Source organism: Hyaena hyaena, unplaced genomic scaffold, assembly GCF_003009895.1.
Source record: "Hyaena hyaena isolate Hyena2069 unplaced genomic scaffold, ASM300989v1 scaffold_178, whole genome shotgun sequence".
NCBI lineage: Eukaryota > Metazoa > Chordata > Mammalia > Carnivora > Hyaenidae > Hyaena > Hyaena hyaena.
The window spans coordinates 268,641-282,646 of NW_024080807.1; the positions used below are offsets into that span (position 1 = coordinate 268,641).

At 40.5% G+C, this 14,006-nt stretch overlaps 1 protein-coding gene and 1 non-coding gene across 2 annotated transcripts in view; both read left to right on the top strand.

The window, feature by feature from the left end:
- The window catches only part of MOXD1 (monooxygenase DBH like 1), an 89,415-nt gene that overhangs the window by 58,215 nt on the left and 17,194 nt on the right, over positions 1-14,006 (top strand). The window contains exons 5-7 of the mRNA XM_039240431.1: positions 11,190-11,369; positions 11,651-11,753; positions 13,495-13,661. Coding sequence (XP_039096362.1) covers positions 11,190-11,369; positions 11,651-11,753; positions 13,495-13,661 — 450 coding nt within the window. The remainder of the gene's footprint in view (positions 1-11,189; positions 11,370-11,650; positions 11,754-13,494; positions 13,662-14,006) is intronic.
- Positions 535-641, top strand: LOC120237250. The gene has a single exon (XR_005529902.1). It is a non-coding gene; the product is annotated as a U6 spliceosomal RNA (small nuclear RNA).

Genomic DNA, 14,006 nt, shown 5'->3' on the forward strand with positions numbered 1-14,006 from the left:
ATATATGTGTAATATCTATTTTATATTAAATATATTATATTAATATAAATATATTAAATATAATATATATAATGATGGAAAGAAAGCCAGTGTGCTGTGATTTGCTCACAGTGATGTCACATAGCTGTTTAATGGCACAGCTAAGAAGGGACCTAAGTGTCCTGACCATCAGATCTCTCACAACATTTGCAGGCCCTATTGGTATTAATGTAACATTTCTTAGAGGAGCTAGGTGACCTCCAGTTTACTGAATATCTCCGTTAACTGAACATTAATACTTGTTAATGTAAGGCTAAAAGCAACTTCAGAGTTTATTAATAATCTATTAAAATTCAAAGAATAATATGTGTACTAAGAATGCTGTTATAAACTTTCTTAAAGATAATTTTAAAATATTTTATATTTATGTATTTTTATGTTAAGTGTTTGGCAAAAGAACCTAATTAATTCACATTCAGAAACTGATGACTGTAAACCATAATGTTTTTAACTCTCAAGGGTACTTGCATATTCATCAATAAAACAGCTTTAATAGTGCTTACTTTGGCCGCACACATACTAAAACTGGAATGGTACAGAGAAGATTAGCATGGGCTCTGTGCAAGGATGACACGCAAACTTGTGACACCTTTCATGTTTTTAAACAATCTACTTTGGGCATAGAGGATTAGCAGGAATGTAATTCGTGAATCTGTGGCCCCGTTCTGGTATTTTCTTGTGACATTTGAAGAAACACAGAAATGTCCTGGCTGATCAAAACTCACATAGTTCTATACCAGATGCCTCTTCTTGAATAATACATTTTACATCCACTGTAAAGAATCAACAGACTTCCAGTGTTAATGCAATACCACCAAATTTTGATATTGTAATTTTTTTTTTTTTAGAATTAATAGTTGCTGTGACTAGAAGAAAACAAAAAAGAATACACTTTGGTGTTTTTAAGAAACATCCTCATAGGCTAAAACTTAAGAATGCTGAATGGGGGAAGAGGACGTCTCCTTGTAGAAAGTTGCTTTCCAGCCTGTTTTGTGTTTAGTGACTGCTGGGCTTTAGTTGATCTAACACTTCTCCCCATCGCCTTCCACCCCAGAACTGCGATCCCAGCATCTGAAGCTGTTTGTGGTGCTGAACTTGGATCGCCTACCACAACTTCAGAGTCAGCATGATTTGGGGATTTTTTTTTTTTTCCCCTTACTGATCCTCTTAAGAGTTCATGCCTTAACAATAGGTCTGGACAACACAGCTGTAATCTTGCAACTGGATCCAATCTGAATAAATGGTTCTAGCTGAAATTTCTCCCTTTGAATAAATTGGAAGTTGAGACTGTTTTGATTTTATCACATCACAAGGCCTTGAGATGTTACAGTTGACTTCAAAATATAAGTTGTAGTAATAAAACTGTGGAGTAGAAACATATAAAAATACACAAGGGGAGCCTGCATGGCTCAATTGGTTGAGTGTCCAACTTTGGCTCAGGTCATGATCTCACGGTTTGTGAGTTCAAGGCCCGTGTCAGGCTCTACTCAGAGCCTGGCGCCTGCTCTGGGTCATGTCTCCCTCTCTCTCTGCCCCTCCCCTGCTGTCTCTCTTTCTGTCTCTCTCAAAAATAAATAAACATTTAAAACGATACACTGAAGATACCATAAAGTCTGCTCTTGCCAAAAATGTAATCTTTAAGTGGAACTAAACTTTGAATAAGTTCAAAGGAAAATGTGAAGGTTCTGAATTTGTAGTTTCACAGGCATTATATTTTAAACAAATACAGCAAATGAAGAGCACTGACACTCTGTTACTACACATGTGATTGTATCTAATACTGTTGGAAAATATCTTTATGGCACATATGAGTGAAAATCAAAGTCAACCATTTGGTTTAGAATTCATGTAGACTGATACTGCCTAATTCTGTTCTCTAAGGAGGGGTCCAGGAGGTAAAGACATGACATATTTTCAACTCATGTCAAAGTACATCCTCTGGTAGGAAAAATCACTTATTCATAGTCATTACTGGGCCTGATTAAATTGGAAACTCATTTTCCACAGGGACAAGAATACTAGGACCTATACCCTTAATTTATTTAACATGACATCATTTCTATTTTTGCAGACTGGAACAAAGGCATAAATGTGGCATTTAACTACTATTTTCAGCACAGGAAACATAGATTAATTTTGATACATACTTGTTACTGATGAAGAAACAGATGGCTCTGAACTGTTGTGGGTTGTGGTCATTGTCGATGGCATCTGGGGTATGTTTTGTGACACCGAGGTGGTGAAAGTTATATTTGTTGAGACCCCTCGTGTTGTCATTCTAGATATTGCTATAGGTACCAAGATGGTGACTGTCCCAGTCTTTGAGATGGAAGAAAATGGAATTGTTGACTGTTTCACAGTGCTAGTAGAATGCTCGTTTGTACAGCTGGAAATCACAAAGCCATAAAGCTGCAAGAATATTAAGAAACAGGGGCACATGGGCTTTGGCTCGCATTATGATCTCACGGTTCCTCAGTTTGAGCCCCGTATCAGCAAGTCAGGTTTTGCTTTGAACTCTGACCTTTTTCAAAGTGGATTACCAGTGAGACAATGATTCCATTTTCCCGCTCAATTTGGTTGTCTCCTCTCATAAGTTGGATATACTGTCTTGGGAAAAGAGCTCTCCCCATTAGAGAGGAGGGTAAGGAAAGAGAGATGGGTAGAGACTATCTACTATCCTATGCTACCACAACCCCATGAGCATATATTAGCATGATTTTATAATTGTCTGTCTACACTGCTAGCTCTGGATGAAATGTTTTCATAGGCTGCATTGCATTATGAACCAGCTGCCCTTTGGATAACCTCTACCAGAGATGGTTTACTGGCTCTTACACGGACAGCAGCCTACACCTGGGGTGTGGATGGAAAGCAGGGTGCCACGAACAAGAATGGGCAGGAAGAAAAGTGATGGAGATTTACCAAATTTCCAGCTCATTACGGATTTCGCCCATCACCTCTCTCCTTTTGTTTTAATTTCTAATTTATTGAATTGCAAGTTGTTTTTGGAGAGCTGTGCCTTTACCTCATGTTTCAACAAGCAACATCTTAAATGGGTAGACTTGGAAGAATCAGTATAGGAAAATTGCTCATAAGAGCTCTAATAACCTCCTGTTTTTCTCACACCTGTTTTTCTCTCCTACTTGGAATGCCTTTCTCACCCACTTATTTTTACCCCCCAAATGTAAAACCTAAAGATACACATACATTTAGCTCTAGATAATAAAACTTCTTTAACTCTGTCAAGGGCACTTGCATATTCATTAAGTAAAACAGCTTTATGACTAAGTAACTACATGGAATTATTTAACAACAATCATGTAAGGGGAAGCAATGTATATTTGCAATAACTTTTTGTCACAAACAAATGCAGGGATAATCATGACCTAGGTATAAATGTACAGATCTGTGAACTGTTAGTTTATGATGAAAAGCATTGAGAACTGGGGATGTATTAGCTTCCTAGGGAGGCTATGGTAAGTGGCTACAAGCCATGTAGCTTGAAACAGCAGAAATTTATTCTCTCACAGCTCTGGAGGCCAGAAGTCCAAAATCAAGGCTTCGGCAGGGCCATCCTCCATCCAAAGTCTCTAGGAGACAACGCTTCCTTGGCTTTTCCAGCTTCTGATGGTCTCTGGTTTTCCCTGACTTGTGGCAGCTTAAGTCTAATCTCTGTGTCCATCTTCACATGCCATCTTCTCTGTGTGTGTGTCTGAATCTGAATCTCCTTCTCCTTTCTATAAAGACACTAGTCATTGGACAGATAGAGTAACTTCATCCTAACTAATTACATTTGCAAAGACCCTCCTTGCAAGTAAGATCACATACCCAGATTTCAGGTGGGCATGAATTTTGGAGGGACACTATTCAACCCAGTACAAGGGAGTTAAGTAAAACAGCTATTTCTTGGAGTGCCTGTATGACTCGGTCAATTAAGCATCCGATTCTTGATTTTGGATCAAGACATGATCTCACGGTTCATGAGTTTGAGCTCTGTGTTGGGCTCTGCACTGTCAGTGTAGAGCTTACTTGGGATTCTCTCTCTTTTTCTTTCTCTTTGCTCCTCCCCCGCTCTCTCTCTCTCAAAACAAATAAACATTTAAATATATATATATATGTGTATATATATTTCTTTATTTTAAATTTATTTTGAATGAGAGAGAGAGAGCATGCGTGTGTGCAAGCAGGGGAGGGACAGGAACAGAGAGAATCCCAAGCAGGCTCTGAGCTGTCAGCGCAGAGCCCGACCCAGAGCTCAAACTCACGAACCGTGAGATCATGACCTGAGCCAAAATCAAGCGTCAAATACTTAACCAGCTTAGCCACCCAGGCGCCCCAATATATATATTTTTATTGTTGTTGAGGTAATTGGTATTTGAAGTTTGTAAAAGCATGTGGATTCTTCTGTTTGCCAATGCTCAGTGGTTTTTTGGGAGAAGGCCTTTTGGAACTGAATCAGTTTCACAGTAGGTGCAGATACAAGACCATCAGGCAGGCACAGTTTTGTCAAGGACACCAAGCGTTTAATGACAGAAAGACAATATACATTTTCCACCAAGGTTTTCGTAACCTTATATTCTGATACAGTGCTTTGGTTCTAGGTTCTAAGGAATTCTGAGACACTTAGAGACCGTCTAATCCTATTCGAATCCCCATCTAATCCTGTTCTATAGAACAAGGTCATACCAAGTAAAATTCCTTGGATCATTTCATTATATTATATAATTTAAAAAATTTTCCAATCTTATTATGTTCTTTGTATCAAATTCCACCCCACTCTGCCCTCATGCAGAGGCAGAGTGAATTGAAATTCTCTCCTTTCCTACCAAAATAATCGAGTCATTTACCAAGTGTTGATTAGGAGGTATGCATAGATTCTAAAAGGTTTGCAAGGGGAGCAGACTGCTTTCATTTTCTGAAACTTGTACCATTCACTGAACAGGTTATGCGCTTCCATAGCTAAGGAACAGACACGGCAAAATAAGGATTGATGCATAGAAGCACAAATGTGAATCATGATTTTGAGCTTTTATAAAATAGTTGTGAAAGTATGTTTAGTATTCCCAAGTGGAGGATCAGAAGGGGGAGATTACAAGACTGATCCCCAGCTGTGAGTGTCTGAGTCGATTGTGAGGGGCTGGTACACAAGCAGTTCAAGTGGCCTCCCGGGAGGAAGTGGTATGTAGAGAGGCTGGGGAGGCGAGAGACAACCAACAGAGCAGGAAAGAGGGACTGGAAGAGAGTTTCAGAGGGAGCACAGTCCTGGGTGGTTCTGTGTGCAGGCTGGGAGAGTGGGATTGGGTGCTACAGTGGCGGGCAGGGTAGGTCACTGGAGTTGAGAGAATCAAGAAATTAGGAGGCACTTAATTTGCTAACTCCGTGTTGTTGATGGAAAGACTTCATGGAAAGGCTTCATTTCCATTCAATAAATACGTATTAAGCAGTCTCATGTTGAAGTGATTATGCTAGACATATTGACCTGGAGAAAGAGGGTAAGAGAAGATGATGGGGTCATGAGAACAGTATAATATTTGGAGCTTTTCAATACCCAGTTTTATAGTTAATGTTAATTTCCTCCTTGGTCTTGACTGTGCTTAGCAGCTCTCTTATTCTTGTTCGCTTTTTTACTGCTAAGTCTTATCAAGAGTATCTCAGGGGCACCTGGGTGGCTCAGTCAGTTAAACGTCCGACTTCGGCTCAGGTCATGATCTCAAGGTTCGTGGGTTCAAGCCCTGCATCGGGCTTTGTGCTAACAGCCAGCTCAGAGCCTGGAACCTGCTTCCGATTCTGTGTCTCACTCTCTCTCTGACCCTCCCCTGCTCATGCTGTCTCTCTCTCACTCAGAGATAAATATAACATTAAAAAATTTTTTTAAAACGAGTACCTCAAAGTCCCAGTTACCTGAACTAACTGGAGACTTTTTTACTCATTTTTTAATTTTAATTTTTAAAAATTTATTTATTTAAATTTAAGTTAGTTAACATATAATATAGTATTGGTTTCAGTAGAACCCAGTGATTCACCACTTTATATATAACTCCCAGGGCTCATTCCAACAAATGCCCTCCTTAATACCCATTGCCCATTAAGCCCATTCCCTCAGTTTGTTCTCTGTATTTAAGAGTCTCTTATGATTTGCCTCCTTCTCTCTTTTTATCTTATTTTTCCTTCCCTTTGCTTATATTCATCTGTTTCTTAAGTACCACATATGAGTGAAAGCACATGGTATTTGTCTTTCTCTGATTTATTTTGCTTAGCATAATACACTCTAGCTCTATCATGTTGTTGCAAATGGCAGGATTTCACTCCTTTTGATTGCTGAGTAATATTCCGTTGTATATATGTATATATCACATCTTTATCCATTCTTCTGTCAATGGACATTTGGGCTTTTTCCATAATTTGTCTATTGTCTGTCAGTAGTGCTGCTATAAACATTGGGGTGCATGTGCCCCTTCAAATCAGCATTTTTGTATCTTTGGGTAAATACCTAGTAGTGGAATTGCTGGGTTGTAGGGTAGTTTTATTTTTAATTTCTTGAAGACACGGGGTACAAGAAAAGACCATTTTACTCTTTAAAAAAATTTTTTTAATGTTTATTTATTTTTGAGGGAGAGAGAGGGAAAGAGAGAGACGGTGTGAATGGGGGAGAGGCAGACACAGAATGCAAAGCAGGCTCCAAGCTCTGAGCTGTCAGCACAGAGCCCAGCGGGGCTCGAACCCACAAACCGTGAGATCATGACCTGAGCCGAAGTCGGACGCTTAACCGACTGAGCCGCCCAGGTGCCCCAAGACCATTTTACTCTTAAGAATCCATCAGGTTGAAGACTTCCTCTTTCCCTCCTTTGCACCTGTGATTTCTTTTCTCAGCTGTTCTTTTACTAGGCACTGGGGCTAACAGGTAACCTACAGTTGTCAGGCCATCCTTTCCTGGCCTTTATTTGCATACGAAGGTGGGTGTATGGAACTGTCATCCATTCTGGTCTGTAAATGCCACCTGTGTATGCGAACACAGTAACCAATAACACGGTTTAATATGTCATCAAGTGTTTGTGTCATTGCCACCCACTTCCATATGCATGACGTTCGATTCCTTTTATTTATTCCTTCTGCAGTCATAGAGCCAGCCTAAAACAAAAATTAAATTAAATGTTTGTTCTAATCTTAGAAATACCAATTTATCCGCATTTGTATACTTTATGTTGCCATGACCTCCTTTGGCAATTTCTAGAAGTTTTTGTTTTAATAGAGGCAACCTTTGGCATTCCCATTTAGATTTTGATAATAATGTGACATCTCAGAAGCAACCAAAATAAGTTGCCCTTTTGAAGTGCTACCGCTGACAGCAGTGATTCACTACACTATAGTTTTATTTGTCTCAGAAATCTTTTGCATATAAAAATGTCTAACACCACCATTATTTCGAACGATGCAGTGAGGCAAAAGGAAAAGTCTTTCTCGTGTGGACAGTTGCCGAATACCCAAGAAAGAGCAGTGGTTAATGCTGGCATTCCACTTACAAGAAGGACATATCACGGAGCACCTCTCTCTCCGTCCTCCTCAGTGCTCTCCGGTCTCTGCAGAAGCCTTATTTGGGCTAAGGAGGAATGTCACAGCAGGAGCTGTCACTGCTTCAGAGGCTTGTGGACCTGGTTGGGGAAGCAGCAGATACCGAGCAGCAGGCTTTTTTGGGATTGGTAGCTGTGTGCTGGCATCACTGCGCTCGGTCAGCGTGGCAGGAAATTCTCCGTGTGGGGCACTGAGAGCCAGACCCGCTTCAGTCGAGGTGCTCCCGTTCCCTGGAACTTGACCCCTGCACTGAGCAGGTCATGCCTTCCCATAGGAATACGCTTAGGGTCACCCTTAAGTCTTCTACACGGTCACCTTAAAGTTCCTTCCCCCCAAATTCTTCTGTTCTTCACAGTTTGGTGCCCTGTACTTTTCCTCCAACATTAGTGGCCTCTTAGTTCAGTAGTTATCCTTCTGAGGCGCTTCTCTTTCTCGGTTTGCACTTTCATCTCCCACGTCCTCTCTGTTTTGCCAAGAGCTTTGCTTCTTCCCGGCTTTCTTATTTTCTCCTGCGATCAGTGCTCAGGTTTGCATGCAGAACGTCTTCTTGTTGTCTTTTTTTTTTTAAGTATTTTTTTTTAATGTTTTATTTATTTCTAGGAGAGAGAGAGAGAGAGAGCGTGAGCAGGGGAGGGTCAGAGAGAGATGGAGTCACAGACTGAAACAGGCTCCAGGCTCTGAGCTGGCAGTCAGCACAGAGCCCGACGCGGGGCTCGAACCCACAAACCGCGAGATCATGACCTAAGCAAGAGTCGGATGCTTAACCGACTAAGCCACCCAGGCGCCCCTTCTTGTTGTCTTTTACATGCATTTTTTTTCTCAGAAAAAGCCTCCAGGCTGTACCCTCACTTCGTAATCTGGAGATCAGATTACAGTTTAATTTTCCTTGAAGACCTCACCAGGTTTTGAGGAGAGACCTTGTTATTTGCTCTCCTTAGGAAAGAACATATCAGGGGCGCCTGGGTGGCTTAGTCGGTTAAGCGTCCGACTTTCGCTTAGGTCATGATCTCGCGGTTCGTGGGTTCGAGCCCCGTGTCGGGTTCTGTGCTGACTGCCAGCTCAGAGCCTGGAGCCTGTTTCAGAGTCTGTCACTCCCTCTCTCTCTGACCCTCCCCTGCTCATGCTGTCTCTCTCTCTTAGAAATAAATAAAACATTAAAAAAAAAAAAAAAAGGAAAGAACATATCAAAAGGCCTCTGTCTCCTCTCCCTAAGAGCCAAAGGATACGGGACTGGGGTGAGGGCAGGAGACTCCCCTCCCCGACATACGGCTCCCAGTCTTTCCTCCCCCCACTCACAGGCAAGAGCTTCCAGGTCCTGATGCATCTCCAGCGTGTCCTTCTCCAGTGATGTGTTGCAGCGGGAGAAGTACCAACTTTGGGGTCAGACCAGTCTAGTCTCAAATCCCCATCTACTATTGGCTGGCTATGGTATTTTGGGCTTGTTGCCTAATCCTCTCAGTCTCGGTTTTTCTCACCTGTAAAATGGAGACCATAATATATACCTTATAGATTCGTTGTACATATTAAATGAAATGTAGCAAATGACTCATTCAGCTGCTGGCACATAGAAGATGCTAAGTAAAATACAGCTGTCACTATTATTATTCCTAGAATGTGTTCGGTAGTTTGGAAGCCTGGTGTTGGTTTCAGCATTTCCTATATTAAAAACAACAGCAAAACAACACTTGCTCTTAAAAGCTTCTTTCAAGAAACTTAGTGACACTCCTTCAAAGCAGGCACCACCCAGCCACACATGTTCTTCATGCATGTTCTTAGCTTTCTCTTGCTGTGCCTTGATGAAGGCCATCTGTTTTTGTAGCTGCCTTGGCAACACTCAGGTTTTCTTTAAAGGCCTAATGGCTCCTTTGTAGGACCTACCTTGTGGAGGTCAGTACAAACTACAGATTTTGTCTCAACTGATAAGGCACTTAGCGAAATGCCTCACATCCCTATTGTGCTGTGGACATATTAGCAGTGCCCTGTCCCGCTTGGAGTGCTGACGCACCTGAATAAGTCAAGTCTCACAAGAGACCTCCAACTAGATGTGGAAACTAAAATCTAATAGGAATCCTAGGTCACCCTTCTGTGTAATGTATTATGCAAGCATGCTTGAACAATAACTGTCATTTTCAAGCAAAACAGAAAATAGGTTCTGCCTTCAGGGTGCACAGTCTTTTAGAGATGAGACAAGTGCAAACAAAGCCATGTGCAGTGTCATTTCTGTGAGTGTGTTGTTAAAAATGTATGTGTGGGTTAGCTATGGCATGACTCACTATGTAACACGAAGACAGGCTGCATTTAAAAAGTCGAACCCCTGGCTGCCTATTCAGATCTCTGCCTACTACTTACTGCTTCCCTGTTCGGGTGCTTAGATTTTCTGATGGAAAGAAAGAAAGAGAGAGTGGGGGAGGGGGTGGGGAGGAAGGAAGACCATGTAGAAAATCAAAATGGAAAGGCTTAGGAGACAATAGCTGAAAACACCTCCTCTTTATAGCACTTCTAAAGCAGAGAACAAGCAAGAGTTTCAAAATGCATTCACCTGCATTTGAATAGTCAAGGCTAAAGACGGAGGGTGTTGAGCTCAAAGACACGTTAATTCTTGGAAATTTAGGGACAGACCAGGATTTCTTAACAGATGAATGGAGGGTTCAGAGAACCCTGTGGCTGATGGAAGCACTGATAGCCCAGCTACACTAAGTACAGACAGGGCTCCTGTACGTCCTCTGCAGGTAACGGACTCTGGGACCTTAGGATGTGCTCAGCTCATTGTGAGTTCCCTGGGCTGAAGCACGCAAGTGTCATGAAGGGAATTTACAGGAAGGAAAGTGGAAGAAACATATACTGTCAGCAACTTTATTGCTCCGTTTCTGTGCACTGGTTTCTACCGTCCCTCTCCTAATTTGAGCAGTGTCACAGTGTCACATCACTACAACGTTGTTTTCTCTCCCAAATTCTAACAGTAAGATTCTTATTAGAATCTGATTTTAATTGCTAGAATAAAAATATCCATTATTGAACCCTTCTTTGTGCACAGCACTATGCTTAGCACCAGGTAGATATAGAGATGATAGATAGATAGGTATTGATAGATAGACAGATAGATAATACTATCACTTTCAGTGGGGATGGATAAAGGTAATATTTTGAGGTGGAAGAGAGGGAGACTGAAGGAGTTTATGCCTAGCTATAGCTTTAATTTTATTTTTCTATGTGGGAAGAAAAAAAAAAGAAAAGAAAGTAAAAAAGAAGGAAGGGAACAAGGCAAAGTAGCCTGGAAGAAAGCAACTTTTGAAAGAGCTGCCACACAGAATGATAAGGAAAACAAAAGCGAGTTCAAAACACAGATTAGTAAATCCTCTGATTCTTGGAGGAAAGCGTTATCTCATTTTTGCCATGGCCATTGTTACCATCATCATCATGGTTTTCATATCCAGAACTTGAACTCCATTGTAACCTTTGCATAGTTGAGCAAACTATTCCCTTGCAAGCCTGCTAATCTTTTACGCTGGTTTCATGCTTACCGTGGGGCGTCGTGGGGGGTTTGACTGATCATATCCTCCCTCTCATTTGTGCCTGTTTAGGTGGAGCCAGTGATACAGAGAGGCCATGAGAGTCTGGTCCACCACATCCTGCTCTATCAATGCAGCAGCAGCTTTAATGACAGCGTTCTGGACTACGGTCATGAATGCTACCATCCCAACATGCCCGATGCATTCCTCACCTGCGAGACCGTGATTTTTGCCTGGGCCATTGGTGGAGAGGTGGGGCTGATGACTGATTACTGAGATGTGACACAGTTCATTGATCATGGTGGTTCCCCCACCGTTCTAATACTTAGAAGTAAAGCTTTATACACTATTTCTGATCTGAGGATGGCTTAGATTGGCAGTGATTCTTTCCTTACATTTTAAAATTTCCCGTTATTTTTATCCACGATGGGTTATGGGGTTCCGGGATATCTTTGAGAATGGTTGGTTTTTGAGAGGAATAGAGCTTGTAGGGACTTTCATAGGGCATGTCTCATATAGTTTTCCTTATTTAGGGTTTTTCCTATCCACCTCATGTTGGATTATCTCTTGGCACACCATTAGATCCCCGCTATGTGCTCCTGGAAGTCCACTACGACAATCCGACATATAAGGAGGGTGAGTTTATTCTTCATATAGTCCACCTCTGATTTTTTAAAAGTTTTAGAACACCTAACTTAACAGGGATGAAATAAACTAGCATCTGTTGTTAGAAAGAATTAACCTATACATTTGCCATCCAAATTAGGATACTCTTTAGAGCCAAAGAGGGTACTATTAATAATTACACCGGGATGACAGTGATTAACCAGTACTGAACCAGGCAAATGGGCACATGTGGTTACTGATCTTAAAAAAACAAATCATGGGGCACCTGGATGGTTCAGTCTATAAAGCGTCCGACTTCAGCTCAGGTCATGATCTCGAGGTTCCTGGGTTCCAGCCCCGCATCCGGCTCAGTGCTGACAGCTCGGAGCCTGGAGCTTGCCTCAGATTCTGTCTCCCTCTGTCTCTGCCTCTCCTCCACTCATGCTCTCTCTGTCTCTCAAAAATAAATAAATAATAATAAATAAATAAAATAAATAAACATTTTAAAAAAATAAGAAAAAAACAATCCGCATGCTACTTTCCAGAAAGTAGAATAATAGACTTTTCTCTTTGTGATGTAAATTAGCCCCAAATACATGGTATTCATGAAACATTTTCTTTCTAACTGCACATATGAAAAGCTACCATTCATCACACTAGAAAATATTAAGATTTTATTGTGTGGTAGGAAAACCATAAATATGCTTAGGAAATATTTATGCAGTGACACTGTAATATGGTACTGAAATGGAGAGAGAAGTGTACTTACATTTGATTTCTAAATCTACTTTTCTAAACTGACTTCTGTAATATTCCAAAACCAAGACGTTGAAAGATTCAGTATGATGCTATCAACAGAAGCAATTGAAAGTTACTATTGTACATTGATTCGTACAATTATTCAGTTGCACCAGCTTTGTCTTGGGTCTGTGCTTAATGATATAATGTGAGCAAAAAACACACACCAAAGCACCCTCATGAAAATTATGGTGTAGAGGGAAAGAGAAACAATAAAACTAATCACACCAATTAATACAAATTTATGTATATGTCAGTGGTTCCTAACTGGTCACAGGTACGTAGGTCACCCCTGCAGAAAGGGATCAATTAATTTCAAAGTCAGTGGAACATATTTATGAAGGATTTGGGACTCACACTTTCCCCCCTATGAAAACTGTCACAGCAAGAAATGTGTCTTACTCATCTTTCACCCTCACATGCCTATTATTGTGCTTGCTACTCACATAATAGATTCTTACATTTTCCGTTGACTGAATGACCATTTATTGAATGATTAAAACAATGGTGGCAAACTATTTAAAAAGTTCTCACTAGAAGTTTATTCTAATAGCAGATCGCTTCTGAACCAAGGGGCTTCTACCTCTATAGAAATGTTACTGAACTTTACCTGAAAACAATATAAAATAAAACTTTTGTTGAGTTATACTACATTCTGTTGAATGACTTTAGAATTTTCCTTTTGTCTTTATGTTAGATAGTTGTGGACTATATTAGCTAGACCACACAAATATTTCTCCCATGGTAGGCTGTGCAAGTCAAAAATGGTTGCAGACCATATGGCGGCGTGTCTTTTAATTCCTATTTGTGAAACTGAATGCCGTCTTTCAGTCATCTTTACTTGTAATTTTTTCCCTTATGAGGTTTTAAGGAAAATAAATAAACCCATTTCAACTGAGTGTGGAGAACCTTATTTTTATTTTTATTTTTTTAAGAACTCAAACTCACTTTTAACTATATGCTCTTATTCCAGGCTTAATAGATAATTCTGGGCTGAGGTTATTTCATACAACAGATATAAGGAAATATGATGCTGGGGTGATCGAGGCTGGCCTCTGGGTAAGCCTTTTCCATACCATCCCTCCAGGGATGCCTGAATTTCGGTCTGAGGGTCACTGTACTCTGGAATGCCTAGAAGAGGTATGTGGAGCATCGAAGTCTGTAAGCTGCCACTTATTTATTAATCAATGCTCTAGAAGACTATGTTTGGAAAATCTCATGTTTATTATTATTAATCTTTTTCTTATTGTCATGTTTTAAAGCCATTATTTACCATTGTGGCAAGACATTTGATGATTTCTTAAATCTTGAAGTCTATAGGAGTAGAATTCTGGACAAGAATAATATCTAGGGTGTTTTCCTTCCTCACCTCCTTCCCTTGTTTATTTTATATTGGACGTTTTGTTTTATCTTTTACAAGTTCTACCTTTGGCTATCTAGTTTCTTTTTCATTTCTCTACCTTTTATCTGCTTTTGTTTTTTCCA